This window comes from Hemibagrus wyckioides, linkage group LG09 (assembly GCF_019097595.1).
Source record: "Hemibagrus wyckioides isolate EC202008001 linkage group LG09, SWU_Hwy_1.0, whole genome shotgun sequence".
Taxonomy (NCBI): domain Eukaryota; kingdom Metazoa; phylum Chordata; class Actinopteri; order Siluriformes; family Bagridae; genus Hemibagrus; species Hemibagrus wyckioides.
In genome coordinates, this window is record NC_080718.1 from 5,980,479 (window position 1) to 5,997,317 (window position 16,839).

At 41.8% G+C, this 16,839-nt stretch overlaps 2 protein-coding genes across 7 annotated transcripts in view; both read left to right on the plus strand.

The window, feature by feature from the left end:
• The window catches only part of ppp1r13ba (protein phosphatase 1, regulatory subunit 13Ba), a 42,827-nt gene extending 32,778 nt beyond the window's left edge, over positions 1-10,049 (plus strand). For 5 of the 6 annotated variants that reach the window (XM_058398194.1, XM_058398195.1, XM_058398190.1 and 2 more), the window contains 10 exons: positions 293-482; positions 1,062-1,163; positions 3,689-3,780; positions 4,751-5,180; positions 6,387-7,054; positions 7,408-7,545; positions 7,756-7,889; positions 7,973-8,139; positions 8,576-8,775; positions 9,602-10,049. In XM_058398194.1, the coding sequence (XP_058254177.1) occupies positions 293-482; positions 1,062-1,163; positions 3,689-3,780; positions 4,751-5,180; positions 6,387-7,054; positions 7,408-7,545; positions 7,756-7,889; positions 7,973-8,139; positions 8,576-8,775; positions 9,602-9,643 (2,163 nt within the window). In that variant the 3' untranslated portion in view covers positions 9,644-10,049. The remainder of the gene's footprint in view (positions 1-292; positions 483-1,061; positions 1,164-3,688; positions 3,781-4,750; positions 5,181-6,386; positions 7,055-7,407; positions 7,546-7,755; positions 7,890-7,972; positions 8,140-8,575; positions 8,776-9,601) is intronic. The other variant, XM_058398193.1, reaches the window with a different exon arrangement.
• A 1,611-nt stretch (positions 10,050-11,660) lies between these two features.
• sdsl (serine dehydratase-like) lies at positions 11,661-15,152 on the plus strand. The gene is made up of 8 exons (XM_058398241.1): positions 11,661-11,796; positions 12,023-12,199; positions 12,966-13,005; positions 13,097-13,236; positions 13,337-13,425; positions 13,649-13,876; positions 14,205-14,329; positions 14,559-15,152. The coding sequence occupies exons 2-8, from the start codon at positions 12,047-12,049 to the stop codon at positions 14,744-14,746; spliced, it is 963 nt and encodes a 320-aa protein (XP_058254224.1). The 5' UTR covers positions 11,661-11,796; positions 12,023-12,046; the 3' UTR covers positions 14,747-15,152.
• Positions 15,153-16,839: the final 1,687 nt, after the last annotated feature.

The following is a 16,839-nucleotide window of genomic DNA, read 5'->3' on the forward strand; positions in this document are numbered from 1 at the left end:
GGGTGTGGAAATAAAATAGGATTTCTGGCATCTCTCTCTCTCTCTCACACACACACACACACAATTTTAATATACTTCTGAGGACTTTCTCAAACTCAAAAAAACACACCAGCAATAAAAATAATAATAATAATAATAATAATAATAATAATAATAATAATAATAATAATAATAATAATAATAATAATTCATTAATACATAATAATTAAATAAATAAGTTGACCCACCCTCTCTCTCCCCCCTCTTTCCCTCTCTCTCCCCCCCCCTCCCCCCTTCTCTCTCTCCTTCACAGTTAGGACGGATGAGCGCTCCCTCGTCCCCTCAGTCTGTTCCCATCACCTCTGGCCGCGTCGCTGCAGTGTTTCCCTACATCCAAGTTCCCACAGTGAACGGGAGGCAGGATGGAGGCTACCCTTTGACCCCTGACACGCTTAAACCACACCCACTTCCTACCCAAATCAGCCACACTCGATCCAGATCAGGTGAGTCTCTTTCTTTGAATGGTTTGATTCTGACATCCTGACAGTTGCCATGACGACGAACCGTACACATCTTTCACAACTTTTATTTTACTACAGTTTGTGCAGAACCTACATACTGGTCAGACTGGGAATTTTATCATGATATCAGATCAACGGATCCTTTCATTTATTCTGTGTAATTTTTCTACGAGATCGCTTCAACTTTTTAACTTGCTCTTAAGTGAAAGTTGAGACAGAAAATTCCTCTCCATCTTCTCCTCCTCCACCATCACCTTTACACATGGATTTCATGCTTGAATTCATCCCTTTTCCCTGTTTTTTTCTGCCTAACACACATTTTCTGTTGTATCCTGTCATGTCTTTCCTTCTCCACTCCCTCTGTTTGTTTCCCCTGTCCGTCGTCGACGTGTGTGTGTGTGTGTGTCTGTGGGGTTTGTTGGTGGATTGGTGTTTGTGTGTGTGTGTGTGTGTCTGTGGGGTTTGTTGGTGGATTGGTGTTTGTGTGTGTGTGTGTGTGTGTGTGTCTGTGGGGTTTGTTGGTGGATCGGTGTTTGTGTGTGTGTGTGTGTGGCGTCTCAGACGACGATAGAGTGAGGAAGCCTGCGAGGCCGTGGAAAGTCTCAGACCTTGACATCGTAATGAACCGTGAGGTGACCCTTGACCCCAGAGACCATCCCACCCGTGAGTTTACAGCTGTGGTAGTCGGTGAAACAAAGGATTTATTTATTTTTAAAATATGTGTTTTTTATGGCAATCAAGAAATAATCCGAATTTATAACACCAGAGGGAATAAGGTTTAGTTAAAGGATTTAATTCACAATTTTGTTCTTTCTATGAAATAAAACAGCACATATGGTCCTCAGACTGGCTGCTGAGGGAGCTTATGGTCCTCAGATTGGTTGTAGAAGGAGCTTGTGGACCTCCATGTGGTTGTAGAAGGAGCTTGTGGACCTCAGATTGGTTGTAGAAGGAGCTTGTGGACCTCAGATTGGTTGAAGAAGGAGCTTGTGGACCTCAGATTGGATGTAGAAGGAGCTTGTGGACCTTCATGTGGTTGTAGAAGGAGCTTGCAGATCTCAGATTGGATGTAGAAGGAGCCTGTGGACCTCAGATTGGATGTAGAAGGAGCTTGTGGACCTTCATGTGGTTGTAGAAGGAGCTTGCGGATCTCAGATTGGTTGTAGAAGGAGCTTGTGGACTTCAGATTGGATGGAGAAGGAGCTTGTGGACCTCAGATTGGTTGAGGAAGGAGCTTGTGGACCTCAGATTGGACGTAGAAGGAGCTTGTGGACCTCAGATTGGATGGAGAAGGAGCTTGTGGACCTCAGATTGGTTGAGGAAGGAGCTTGTGGACCTCAGATTGGACGTAGAAGGAGCTTGTGGACCTCAGATTGGTTGTAGAAGGAGCTTGTGGTCCACAGATTGGTTGGAGAAGGAGCTTGTGGACGTCAGATTGATTATAGAAGGAGCTTTTGGACCTCCAATTGGTTGTAGAAGGAGCTTTTGGATCTCAGATTGGTTGTAGAAGGAGCTTGTGGTCCACAGATTGGTTGTAGAAGGAGCTTGTGGACCTCAGATTGGATGTAGAAGGAGCTTGTGGACCTAACGACAGCTTCAGAAGAAATTTGTGGTTTTCAAACTAGCTGTTAAAGAAGCTTGTGGTCCTTATAACGGCTGAGAAGGAGGAGATTATGGTCATAATGTTGGCAGAAGGAGATGGTCATACTCAATATGACAGTTGGCCTCAGGTTGGTGGAAAAAGAAGCCTTTAGGCTTCAGGATGGCAGAAGCAACATGTGGCTTTCAGGATCACAGGTGTACGAGGCTGTGCAGTTCTGCCTGGCAGGAGGAGCAGACTGTAGAGTATCTACTGGTCCTCGGGACAGGTTCTTGGTCAGTGAGGTAGTGAGAGAGGTCAGCGATTAAACAGGTGGTGCAGAATATCAGCTGTGTGGGAATGGTGATGTAGTAAAAATGGAACAGTTTCCAAAGTTTCCAGAGAAACACAAAGTTTCTGAGAAAGTTCCTGCTTCAGCAATTGTGGAACTTTCCAGCTGACTGACTGGACTTCAGTTCAAACATCAGACTGGCCAAATGCACTTGGACTGAAAGCAGAATGTCTGTATTTATTACAACATCAGAGGAACTAAACTAAACTAAAATCCTCCCAACAAAAACAACCACTGTGACACAGTTTCACCTCCTGCATCTCTCAGAAGAACAGCAGATGAAGGACATTTGTCTGAAACATCCTTGTTCTCAGGAAACTTTATGTTCTACAGACTACTACATTGGCTATCAGTAGTGAAGTACGCTATATTTATTATACACCTGTACACCTGCACAAGGACAAGATACGGCTCTGGGTTTAAAATATGAACAGAAGAACACAGTGGCCTACTTCTACAATAAGAAGAGAAGGTGTTTCTGTACTATCATGATAAACGACTGAAGGTCTTTTGCTTTCCTGTAGTCCTTGAAACAGATGATTATATTACTGAGGATTTTTCACACTGATTCAGTTCCAGATTCAGAAGAAACGAAGCGTCACAAACGTCTCCCTTTTTAGCTGTACACGTGTGAGGTGGAGTGTGTGTACGTTAGACTGAGTGTGGAAACCCGCCGTGTGTTAATCAGCACACAGTCTGTACACAGGGTTTGTGTGAGTCTGAGCTGGAGGAAAGTTCAGAAGGTCACAGACTTCACTGGAGGCTGCAGCTGCTGTTATGTAACTCAGTTTATTTTTCTGGGAGGCCGCGAGCAGTTTACAACAAATTACATCACTGAATTAAACCTACAGCTACCTCTCAGTCCTCGAAGTCACAGCTGGAGGTGTTTAACCTTTCCTGTTTCCTCTGGCAAACAAATATTTTTTCTCAGACTAGTAGTCTAAAACGGTTCTTCTGTAAAGAATATGTGCTGAGAACAGGATGTGTATCACAGAGATGACTGGAGAGACGATACCGGGTCAGTGGGGAAGTGTCACTATTTGTCAACACACACACACACACTCACACAGAGCACCATTGTAATCTCTTTAGCCTGATCTGAGAAGAGGACGCTCCACAAATACACCCCGCACCAAGCCGTGATTAGTGGAATCTTAAGCGTCAAGTGTTTAGTCTTCGCTGTGTTATGTCTCTGAACATTTTTACCCTTTCTTTTTATACCTCACTCCTCACCTCTCGCTCCATCCATCTTTATAGCAAACGATGCAAATTGGAACATGGCCTCACTCAAAGCCCCGGACTGGAAGGACACGAGCCAGAACCTGGGCAAAATGGCTGCCGGTGAAAAGGTGAGACGTTGAACTCTGTATGACTTGAGTTATGGAGTTACACTTAATTCTTTAATTATTCCTGTTAATAATCCTTAGCATATATCTTAGTATATATGATAAAGTATATCACCTATAATATTATAATAGAGTAGAGCAATTAAACGTTCATTTTAATCTACTGTTTAATTTTTTTTTTTTAACTTAAACGTAAAGAATTCATGCGGGACGATTCCTTAAGAAATTCATACATTTTATATTATTTTTGAAATGATATAAATTATTATTTAGCAGTTATTTAGCATTGATTTTTGCTATACATTAATTATTTGAATTCCTTTTATTTAACATTATTTTTATTTAATATTATCTTATTAACTTACTGATATTTATTTATTTGTTTTGTAAATTTAGAATTTAAAGCACAAGTTTCACAGTTAGTATATGAATTCCTTTTATTTAACATTATTTTATTTTATTTTTATTTTATCTATCTATCTATCTATCTATCTATCTATCTATCTATCTATCTATCTATCTATCTATCTATCTATCTATCTATCTATCTGTTTACTATTATTTGCTTATTTGCTTGTTTGTTTGAAATTTAGAATGTAAAGCATAAGTATCAGAATTAATTGCATACCGTTAAGCTAATTAACCACAAAGATATCATTTTATGAATCGAACTTAATTAAAGACTTGATTAAAGTGTATTCTGAGATAAAAAAAAAAGAGTCGTAATTAAAGGCACTTAATAAATATGGGTTAAAAACAGTAATGAAATCTATCTTTGTGGCTAGTTACATTTAAAAATTACAATCTTAAAATCCAAAATAAATATTTTTACATGATAATTATTGGTCGTAAAACTGAGCTAATTACCCACAGAGTTTTATAAACAATCTTTTTTCATGTATGAGCTGACTGTGATTAAATAATGATACAGTAGATTACATACTCATGTCTAACCCTGTCTGCTCCACTACAGGGATCTTCTAAAGTCCTGGGCACTATAACCACCCTGTCCAAACATCCGCCCCCCATCTACGGCACGTACCCCAGCGTGGGGCATCACTCCACCGTCTGTGCCACGAACTCTCTGCCCCGCTCGGCACCAGGCACGCTGTCCTGGCACAGATCCTCGGGTTCCTCATCACAGCAGATCCAGCAGAGGATCACCGTCCCCCCGAGCCCCACGCTTTCAGCCGGCTCGCCCATCTTACCCCCGAGCGAGAGAAGTAACGACGCCCCTCTGGCTGCAGCGGTTCGACCGTTTTATTCGGACCGGGGGTCACGACCCCAGTCTCCTCGCAAAGGTCCTGCTACCATGAACTCCAGCTCCATCTATCACGTGTACCTGCAGCAGCCAACAGCCAAAAAACCCCAAAGCAGCAGCACCAGAGCTGCAGTCAAAGCAGGTAAGTGTAAAAAAATAATTATATACAATTATAGTGCATGCAGTTAGCAAATAATTCACATTTATTTCTGTTATAACATTAATAAATCAACTCAATTAATTACTAGACAACCATGAATATTAAATATATACAATATTTATGTCAGACGATTGTTTACAACAATCAACATTCATAACAAAATCTGTTTATTCCAATTGTTTGTTTAAATAAAAAAAAAATTCTTGTTTTTTTTTGTTATAAAAAGCTTCAAATGTAAATGTGCTCCTTACTCACTTTTATTGATTATTAGTCTTTTAATGCCAAAAAAAAACAATTAAAAATCTAAAGTCTAAGATAGATAGCCAGCCAGCCAGCCAGACAGACAGACAGACAGACAGACAGACAGACAGACAGACAGATAGATAGATAGATAGAGTACTGAATCTCTGAACTGACTTCCGTGTGTACTCGGGTATTTAAATAGCACGCTGCGCTTTGTTTCCTGCGAAGTATCGTTCTCTCAGAGTTACATACCAAGCGTTGCTACATTGTTGCCTTGACTGATTCATGTATGATCCTTGCCTGTTCCCGTTTGACCAAGAGTTTCGGTTTGTGTTTTGGTTTTGGATTCGATAGTGTTTTGTTTTCCGGTTTTCGACCCTTTTGCCTTTCCATATCGACTTACGTTTCTTGCCTGCCGTTTTGTAGTAATAAAGATCTGCATACACCATCATGCTACACCTGCTTCGAGTGCGTCCTTACAATAGATAGACAGATAGATAGATAGATAGATAGATAGATAGATAGATAGATAGATAGATAGATAGATAGATAGACAGACAGACAGACAGACAGACAGACAGATAGACTTCAGGTAAACATATGAATGTGGAATTTTAATGCACTTTAATGAATAAAAATGAATTAGCGACTCTTACTAAACTCAGCATTTAATGTAACTCTAAATGGATAAAAAGTACAATGTCTTTCTTCAGTTAATGAAAAATATTAAGCAGTGGAAGATTGCTGTGGTTTTAGAGAATAAAACACTTGCTATTACAGAAAAACTCCCAAGTGATCAAGTAAATCAGCTTCATCACACCATGCTACTGTTGATTAGTTCTCTATAACAGAATCCCACCCAGTGCTTTATTTCTGAAGTAATCTCCATTATTTTCTTTAACAGAAGGTTTATTTTCTTTCCATCACTTCCTTTTATGTCTTCAGTGTATGGAAAGCCGTTGCTGCCGAGCTCGGTCTCCTCGTCTCCTGTTCCGTTCCAGCATCAGACCTCCAGAGACGATTCGGAGCGTGAGTCTGAACCTGAGATTACCCACAATCCTCAGTCCAGCGTGGAGAACATCCCTCGGCCCCTGAGCCCCACTAAACTCACGCCGGCTCACTCGCCCCTGCGCTACCAGAGCGACATCGACCTGGAGGTGCTGAGGAGGAAGCTCGCCAATGCTCCTCGTCCTCTTAAAAAGCGGAGCTCCATCACCGAGCCTGAGGGCCCCAACGGCCCCAACATCCAGAAACTTCTCTACCAACGCTTCAACACGCTCGCCGGAGGCATGGAAACGGTCACACCATTCTTCCAGCCAGACACTGCCATTAATTTAGCAGGCGATGTTGATTCTGTGAATGGAAATGTAAAGGAAGCGACTGTAACAGCTGCCGTGGCACCGACGCCGGCGCCTGTTACAGAGCCCGCGTCCGCACCGTCGCCATCACCCACATCCGACGCTAACGAGAATCAAACACCTAATCATACGGAAACTCCTGAGATCACAGACACCACGGATCCTAAAGAAGGTCCAGAGGACAGTCATAACAACAACCAGGATGAAGACATAGAGTCTGCGCAGGCGGAGAAAGAAGACATGGAGCAGAACATGGTGAGTGTTTCCTCATGGACGTTACGGGAATTGTGTAGCTATCGGTACACAGATTCTAGGTGCTTTTACATATGCAGTCTATTTGAACAGAACATTAGTGTGTTCTCCTCGTTAGTGTGGTTCTGTGTGTAGTGTGATAGAATGATAATTCTATCCGTGTATTTCGGAATAAATGAAAGTTTTATGTGAATGTTTTCAGCCCTTCATGACCCTCAGATAACTCATTTTATAACGTGTAAGAGAAGTCATTTCTCTCTAATTCAGACTAACATGAGAAAGTTAAAAGAGAGAATGTTACCAAGCTGATTTTTCATTCTTTCATTTTCATGTTCTTGTTTCTGATCTAATGATAGGTGAAGAGGACAAACCTGAAGAAGCCCGGCTCTGAGAGGACGGGTCACGGCCTCCGGGTGAAGTTTAACCCGCTAGCGCTGCTTCTGGACGCGTCTCTGGAGGGCGAGTTTGACCTGGTGCAGAGGATCATATATGAGGTACAACACAGACTGAAAATACAAACATTAATACTCCTAGGAATAATGATACTAAAATATTAAAACGATAAGTGATGCTTTGTTATGGACCTGAAAATAAGAGCTGTGGTTGTGGTGTTCTAGTGACACTTCAGGCTGGTCACAGTAACTGCGCTTCATCACATCCCCACAATAAGCGCTTTATTTCTTTATTATTGTTTTTTTTTTCAGGTGGAAAACCCCAGCACTCCGAACGATGAAGGCATCACACCGCTCCACAACGCCGTGTGTGCTGGTCATTACCACATCGTGAAGTTCCTGCTGGATTTTGGCGTGAACATCAACGCAGCAGACAGCGACGGATGGTACAAACAACGTATTACACAATAATAACTTATTAGAGGAAATTAAAACGGATTAATGAAGGAATCTCTGTTGCGTGTAACAGGACGCCGCTGCACTGCGCCGCCTCGTGTAACAGCGTGCATTTGTGTAAGCTCCTGGTGGAGTCTGGGGCGGCCATCTTCGCCACCACCATCAGCGACGTGGAGACGGCGGCCGATAAGTGCGAGGAGATGGAGAACGGCTACGTGCAGTGCTCACAGTTTCTCTACGGTGAGAGGAACGAGGATTTTACACGGGAGATTCTCTGAATCTGTTTTAGTCAGGTTTATTATCACTGTAATTAGGGTTCCTGATTTCTCACTCACATCTTAAGGGAATTTCCTGAAATGTTCTGAAATTTTAAATTAATTGTGATGCCACATAATTTATCAGATAAATCAAATATACCAAGCTGGTGAGGTAAAAGAATAAAATAAAACAGGTGGGAGCATTGACTGTGTATTATAATAAACATACGTGTGAAATATCTTAATCTGATATATCTGCCTTCCCACAGAGTCCCAGGAGATAAACATTCAGTTAAAACAATCTTAAAACTGAAATAGAGACAAATATGAGTCTCATAAAAAAATGTGAATGAAATGGATTGAATAATCAGAAGGAAGGAGTGAGGAGTCAAGCTGTTCTCCCTCTGTTTCTCTCTCAGGTGTGCAGGAGAAGTTGGGGGTGATGAATAAGGGGACGGTTTATGCTCTGTGGGATTACGAAGCTCAGAGTCCAGACGAGCTCTCGTTCCGTGATGGACAAGCTTTAACGGTGCTGAAGCGCAGAGACGAGAGTGAGACTGAGTGGTGGTGGGCCAGACTTAATGACAAGGAGGGCTACGTTCCCCGAAATCTGCTTGGGGTAAGCATGAAAACTCCACCTATAAATAAATATTTCATATAAAACTTCACTGAGACTGACAGACACAAAGGCCACACCCCTTTCACTGTGACTGACACAAAGGCCGCACCTTCTTCACTGGACTCAACATAGAGACCACGCCTCCTTCACTGCGACTTAACACACATGCATACCTCTTTCACTGGACCTGGCACAAAGACTATGCCCCCTTCAATTTGACTGACACACAGGCCACACCTCCTTCACTGGACTTGACATAGAGACCACACCTCCTTCACTTTCACTGAAACATAGGCCACACCTCCTTCACTTCGACTGACACATAGGCCACAACCTCTCCACTAGACCTGGCACAAAGACCACAGGTCCTTCACTTTGACTGGCACAATGGCCACACCTCCTTCACTGCGACTGAACAGACGTGCACACACAGGCCACTCCGCCTTCACTGTGACTGACGCATAGGCCACACCTCCTTCACTGGACTTGACATAGAGACCACACCTCCTTGACTTTCACTGAAACATAGGCCACACCTCTTTCACTTCAACTGACACATAGACCACACCCCCTTCACTAGACCTGCCACAAAGACCACGCCTCCTTCACTTTGACTGACACATAGGCCACACCTCCTTCACTGGACCTGACACATAGGCCACACCTCTTTCACTGTGACTAACACATAGGCCACGTCCCTTCACTGTGACTGACACAAAGGCCACACCTCCTTGACTATAACTGATTCTGTATCTGTTGCTCTACTGAGGATCTACTGAGGATACTTAGAATCAATCGTTATTTATTTTCTCTGTTTTTTGTGCAGTTGTACCCAAGGATTAAACCCCGTCAGCGCTCCCTGGCATAGCGCCCCCTGATGGACAGGAGCCCCAGCTGAACATTTTGCCCCATTTCCATCGTTTAGTGCCACCGAGATAAGAAGAGGGTGTGGCAGCTAGGACCTGACACTGAAGCTTGGATTTATTCATCTGCCAGAAGAGATTTGGAGAACAGCACTCCGTTTTCAGCCTGCAAAACGGATCTTATCTTTTTTTTGTAAAAAATCCTGCTCTCTTTCACCCAGAAGTCTGTCAGGTGAAAACGCACCAGTTTTCCTGTTTCCTTTCATACTGGTGTGTGTTTGTGGAACATGAAAGTGATGACACTGAGACAGCTGAGGAAGACAAAGAAAAGGACAGGCCGCGGTCTGCTGAGCAGCTGATTCAACGAAAGTAAGGAAGGAAGGAAGGAGCTTGAAAGTGTAGAGAGAGACACTGAAATATGAGTGCAGAGGAAATGTTGGAGTTTGTGTGTGAAGCGGTGGTGCAGTAGGAGATGGGAAATGTATGTTAAATAAGCAACGGTGGGAGGAAAGTCATAAAAAATGGTAAAAGTCTGTGTTTTTCCATTCAGGAGGAAATGATAAAATCTGTACACATCTGTATTTATACATTAACACCAAATGAACACGGAGAGCAGAGACGCGTTTGGTGTTGAAACGTTTGCTTGGTTAAATTTGTGTTGGAGCCGCGAGGGTAACGAGGCTAGAGCCTCCAGTTTAGCATATCACACTCTCACCACAACATTCACTGTTCAGTTTCATAGAATAGCAGAACAAGTCCTTCACATAGGCTTTGAAGCTCAACTGGTGGCCTTGTAGCTCAAGTGAAAAATAATGGAAGCAAACCAGAGACACGTGACTGCGTCTCAGCCGTTCGTCTACGTTTGATGTTAATAAAATGTCATTTAGCCTAAAGTGTTTTGTATGTTGTATCGCTCTCCTCCTTGTTTTTAAAAGCTCTTTATAACACAGACGAGATGAAATGCTTTAAGGGTTCTGGTGAAAGGGTGATGTATTCGGGAGCTAACAATAAAAACGATAATAATAATAATAATAGTAATAATAATAATAATAATAATAATGCAGTATAACACACCTGAATGTGAATCTGAGTTTTTGCGACTCCATTCATGCCACATGCCGTGTAAATGTGCACAATAAAGACATTCTCACGTTGGGAAACATCAGAACGACTTCCTTGTTCATATTCTGTAATATAATGATATTATTGTTGTTATTATTTTATTAGTAGTATCTGGAGCACTCTTTTGGAACCATGTATGAATATGAAGAAATATATATAAATGGAATTAAAGGAAGTGGACAGAGTTAGACTTTTACACTCAAGTTTGGAGTTTAATCCATCTCATGCTCTACATAACACTTTATAAAGGCCACACCTTCTTCACTGCAACTGAACACACAGGCCACACCTCCTTCACTGTGACTTACTCATAGGCCACACCTCCTTCACTGGACCTGATACATAGGCCACACCTCCTTCATTGGACCTGACACAGAGGCCACACCTCCTTTACTGGACCTGACACACAGCCACACCTCCTTCATTAGACCTGACACAGAGGCCACACCTCACAGGACTTGACATAGAGACCACACCGCCTTTACAGTCACTGACACAAAGGCCACACCTCAATTTGACTGCCACATAGGCCAGCACCTCCTTTACTGGACCTGACACACAGGCCACACCTCCTTCACTGTGACTGAATAAACATGCACACAGGTCACACCCCCTTCACTGTACCTGACACACAGGCCACACCTCCTTCACTGTGACTGAATAAACATGCACACACAGGTCACACCCCCTTCACTGTACCTGACAAACAGGCCACACCTCCTTCACCATAATTGATTCTGCATCTAATGCTTTACTGAGGATATTAGAATCAATCGTTATACATCGACACAAAGATTTTTGTATAAGCAATTATTAGATCAAAGACAAGAAATCTTTAACTTAAAAGAACAAACAAAAAAACACTGACTGCACCTTTAATGTCAGCATTAATAGTGCACCTCTTATTGCTGATCATGCATTTGCTATGGTAATCAGTTAGTCACACAACCTTTGGACCTTCAGAGATCAGGCTGTGATATTACATCTCTCTGTGAGCTGCAGGTTTTTACTCTGATTGCACTGCACCTGTTTGAAGGTAGGCAGGAAAACTCTTTCCTTAAGATCTTAAATCTAACAAAGCAACACTGCACTTGGTGTTGAGGAGAAACACAGTGTAGAACATCAGACATTTGACTAGCACCATGCATAATAGCTGCATGTAAAATCTGAACCAGTTCAACCAGCACAGTCCAGTATAAGCCTGAATGAAAACAGTTTGGATCTGCAGGGTATGTTCCCTCAAGCGTTTTTTTCTTTTGCAGAGACATTGTCTATTTCTCATCATCATGTCGGAGGTGCAGGGATTTCACATCAACTCTCCTCTCACTGAGAGCATTAACATGTCGAAGCGGCTCGGTTCTCCCGTTTATCTGAAGATGGAAAGCGTGCAACCTTCCGGTTCGTTTAAAATCAGAGGGATCGGACACCTGATTCAGCAGGTGAGCAAAAATCAACACCCCCTGCACGTGCAGAAGCGTTAATTAATACACGGTGAATTACTCATTATTTAGCCAAACAGACGCGTGTAACAACGTCACTGATTGTTTGTTAGATTTTTAATACAATTAACGAAATGTAGAAACTATTTTTTCCCTGCATATTTTTTGTAGTCCATTTTGTTTTTCTGTATAAAGTCAAACAACACGGAAGTCACACTGCACCTAGACCAATCAGATACCGCGGTCTCATCCGGGTAATCCGCTGACGCAGCACTTACCCAACTGTTTAGACGGCCAAAGACAACGAATGTTAACTATTAATTTATATTTTAGAATAAAAAATACTGAATAAAAATATATAGAAGAATAGAATAAAATAATAGAATAAAAAATACTTCAAATTTGTTTGAAGGTTTTGGAATTTTTTAAGGCGGTCACCGGGCTGGACAGCGGGTGTTCATGGGAAATGGAGTTTTTACAGACCTGTGGTGGAACGAGTGGAAAAAGATGGATGGATAGATAGATAGATACTTTATTCATCCCAAAGGGAAATTCACAAGTATTTAAGTTTTATTCTAAAAGTTATTTTTAACAAATTATTAAACATGGTGGACATCATGTATAATGTAGGTGTTGTTAAGAAAGCATAAATCGCCAGATATGTTATGAAAACGTTATGTAAATTAAATATTTTTAAATGTAAGTTTTTTCCTCCTAGTATTAAAATATATATAATGACAAAACAAAAAACTTTGTCCTTTTTCAGCTTGCAGGTTCAGATTCAAACGGTGTAGTCTGTTCTTCAGGTAGGTTCATTGCATCCCATTCATTGGATTTAATATAAATCAGCATTTATGTTATTTCATGTTGAGTTCTTGCTATAAATGCTGAGGTCAGGTGGAAACGCAGGCTTGGCTACGGCGTACGCAGCACGCAGGCTCAACATCCCGGCCACCATCATAGTGCCTTCGTCCTCACCCAAGCTGGTGGTGGAGAAACTGCAGGACCGTGGCGCCAAAGTGCATGTCGTGGGGAAGGTGAGGAACCTAGCAGGTGATTAAATGTCCTAATAGAGTCTCTATAAGAGACACAGCCCACATTTACAGGGTTCTCTTCTCCTGTACGGGATGTGAGCAGGTGTGGGATGAAGCAAACGCTGAGGCTCTTCGTCTGGCTGAAAGCGAAAAGCTCACCTTGGTGCCACCGTTTGACCATCCTCTGATCTGGTGAGGTGTTCTCTGAAACTGTTCTAAATCTGTACTAAATCTGACTATATGATCATCAGTATAATAAATAGGGTCTTTGTGAATGCTGTTGAAAAAATGTTTCTACAACAACAAATGTGCATAGCCCGATTCTGAATACAAGGAACCTGCATTAGCATAACTTTTGAAGTCTTAGATGCTGGTCATTTTGAGCATGGTAATTAAGAAAACTGCATTTTTCCAGGAAAGGTCATTCCAGTCTGGTCCACGAGCTGAAGGCGGCTCTGCCGTGCGAGCCGGGTGCTGTGGTTCTGTCCGTCGGAGGCGGAGGACTTTTCTGCGGAGTCGTCCAGGGCCTGGATGAAGTCGGCTGGGGTCACGTCCCAATCCTCTGTATGGAGACAGTGGGAGCGGATTGTCTTAATGCAGCCATAAAAGCTGGACGTTTAGTAACCTTACCAGACATTACGAGGTAAAAACCTACTGTAGGTGAAGCTGAGTGTTAAATTAGTTAGCTAATAGCTGTTGGTTCATGCTAGCCAGAATGTATTATCCAAATAGCTGTTACATCTGATAATTAGTTAGATTTTAGCCGTTGATTTTAGTTTCTTAGGAAAACAAAAACAAAGATATCACGTGATAATGTGAAAACCTAGTGGTCATTTAAGCGTATACTAGCTGGATATGTTAGCTAGCTTCTTCCTCCCAGTCTGGGGCTTCAGATCGAGGGTCTAGGAAACTACTCTCTGCTGCACTTTTGAATGTCTAAATTTTTTGTGTTGAATTATTTAATGTATTAGCGAGGCCAAATGTTTAGGAGCGAAGACGGCGTGCAGACAAGCATTCGAGTACAGCAAAAGACCCAACGTCATCTCCGAGCTAGTGACCGATCGACAGGCTCTACAGGCAGTGGAGCTCTTTCTTGGTAATATGTGTGTTTATTTACACTAAAATAATCTGTGTATTTTGTGTTGTTTTCCAACTAATCAAATATAGGACTAGCAAATAGCTACTTTACTATTGCTACCTTTAATAGTAAAAAAATTGTAACCCTAGGAATCAAAATCAGTTTAGTTTGTGTTAGCTTCAATCCTCAAAATCAGACAAATGATCATTTTCTGAACTCTTTTATATCTGTGTTTGCACATGTGAAGATGAAGAGCGTGTGTTAGTGGAATTAGCGTGTGCAGCCTCGTTAGCCGCAGTGTACAGCAACGTGATACAGCGACTGCAGGACGAAGGTCGTCTGCACAAACCACTCGGCCCGCTGGTTGTCATCGTGTGCGGAGGAAGCAGCGTTAACCTCGCTCAGCTGCAGCACCTGCGCAGCGTCTGCAAATGAACACATTTCCTTAATAAATAACCTCACACATGGTAGCACAGTAACACACACACACACACACACACACATACACACACACACACACACACACACACACTGCAGGACTACATTTCCCATGATACTCAGTGCTTCAGGGTCTCATATCACAAAAAAATATATTCTCTAATGATTTCCATCAGAATCCTAAAGGTTTCCATGAGAAAATGTTTAAACGGAATATGAAGAAAATATGAAGAAAAAATACCACTCAAGCGGTTAAAGTCTGAAAACGTTGTTGCTAGGCAACTATGAAGAGAGGTATTGAGCTGAACTTTTTAGCTAGCTAACAAATCACTGTTATAATGATGTTATAAAGACACAGCGATTTTGGGAACAAAACAAAATGAATAAAAATATTTACCTCAAATGTGTTATTTAATTAGTAAGAAGAGATTCCCTATGGTTACAAATTACACTTTTGTTACACTACGCTAACCCAACTGACTTTCAGCGGTTCTGACATACCGCTATATATAATTGTTAAAATGCTTGTTAATATGGCACAAGACGGAAACAAGACAAAACTATCAATAATATCAATATTTAACTCAGAAATGATGGTTAATTCTTAAGAAAAATCTCCACGTAACTCGAACTATTTTTTATTCCCCACGGCGACCAGCAGATGGCGCTGCTGCAATATTAATACTGCATTACTGATTCAAATCACGCGAATAGTTTTTGTCCTTCATTAATCATTAATTTAAGCAATGTTATGGATTGAATAAATTAAACCAATTAAATGATTCTAATTAAAAAAATGAACTTGTTCAGTGTACCTAATATAATAAATTACTCCATAAAATGCTTAATCTCTCTCTCTCTCTCTCTCTCTTGTTCCCTCTTTTTAATTTTGAAAATAAAATAATAAATAAATAACCCAGATAATTAATTATGTTAGCTAAATCACTCTAGCCAAAAGTGAGTCTTGAAATGAGATCTTCAATAGCATGTCTCTGATGAAGCCATGACACCAAGCATAAAGAATGTTCTAACGCTATAAGTTTTACTGAAACAATGACACCGTTACACAGCTAACACACAGGGTGTAATGTGTTTTATCATCCCTTCTGCTCTCAGGCTGTAAGAACACACGCCATTTAGGTCTTGAATAATGGGGCCTTGCTGAAGAATTATGATTAGAGTGCAGGCGTTTGTGTTCTTTGTTTCTGAGCAGGGATAAACGAGAGGGAGAGAGCTAGTGCTTAGCGCTTAGCTCATCTATTGATTCATGGCTGTCAGTTTTGTTCTATAAACACTTTCATCCAGCTGGGAGGGAGGAGGTTAATGTTTTGCTTTTTGCCAATGGCAACAGACAAATCCTGCATGTGCCAGATCCAATTAGCGCAGTCAGGAGCGGGGCGGCGTGAGGGCGAGGATGTGCCGTGAGTCATGTGTTAATCTACAGGAACTTTGTCTGAACTCCTCGTGGAGCAGTTTGCTTCGAGCTGGGTTTTTTTTTTTCCTCCTCTGAGGTTTAATCCAACGCCTGAGCTTCTAACACGTTCCTCCATTAGAGCTCAGACCGATAACACAAACCAGACCGGCACTCTTTAAATATTTATTCAGCTCTGATACCACCGGGGGCCAAAACTTTTAGAAGTGCTGTACATTAAACAGACTCCCTGTATCTGCGTTTCATTATCATCTGTAACCTGCTATTCGGGAAAGGTGACGGAAACAATCTTTCAGACTCAGAACGCAGCCCAAAGTGTTGAAATCCGAAGCTGGTTGAATTAAGTGTTCAGCGAGAGAGCCAGTGGTCTGGATTGTGTTGTGTATGATGATTCTCACATCCCGTTAAAGTTGGAGCCAGAAGCATAAAACTGGAGCGAGGCATGACATCATCACCATGCAGTGTGTGAATCGGGGCAGGAGGTGTGTAAATCTGACTGAACGAGGATTGAGGACGCGATCCACATTCCTGGATGCTGCATTTGGCTAAAACTCGTAACTCGTAGCTCGTTTAACAAAAAATAAAATCTTACTTCACCGGTCTCATTTAGGTTCTAGTTCAGATCAGTCAACATCGAATCGCTACCTGAGTGTACTAA

Bases quoted from the DNA above. Each gene is read 5' to 3' on its own strand.
- sdsl (XM_058398241.1), top strand. From the start codon at position 12,047: ATGTCGGAGGTGCAGGGATTTCACATCAACTCTCCTCTCACTGAGAGC. The intron at 13,006-13,096 runs GTAGGTTCATTG...TGCTGAGGTCAG, and splicing joins CGGTGTAGTCTGTTCTTCAG to GTGGAAACGCAGGCTTGGCT. The intron at 13,877-14,204 runs GTAAAAACCTAC...TTAATGTATTAG, and splicing joins ACCTTACCAGACATTACGAG to CGAGGCCAAATGTTTAGGAG.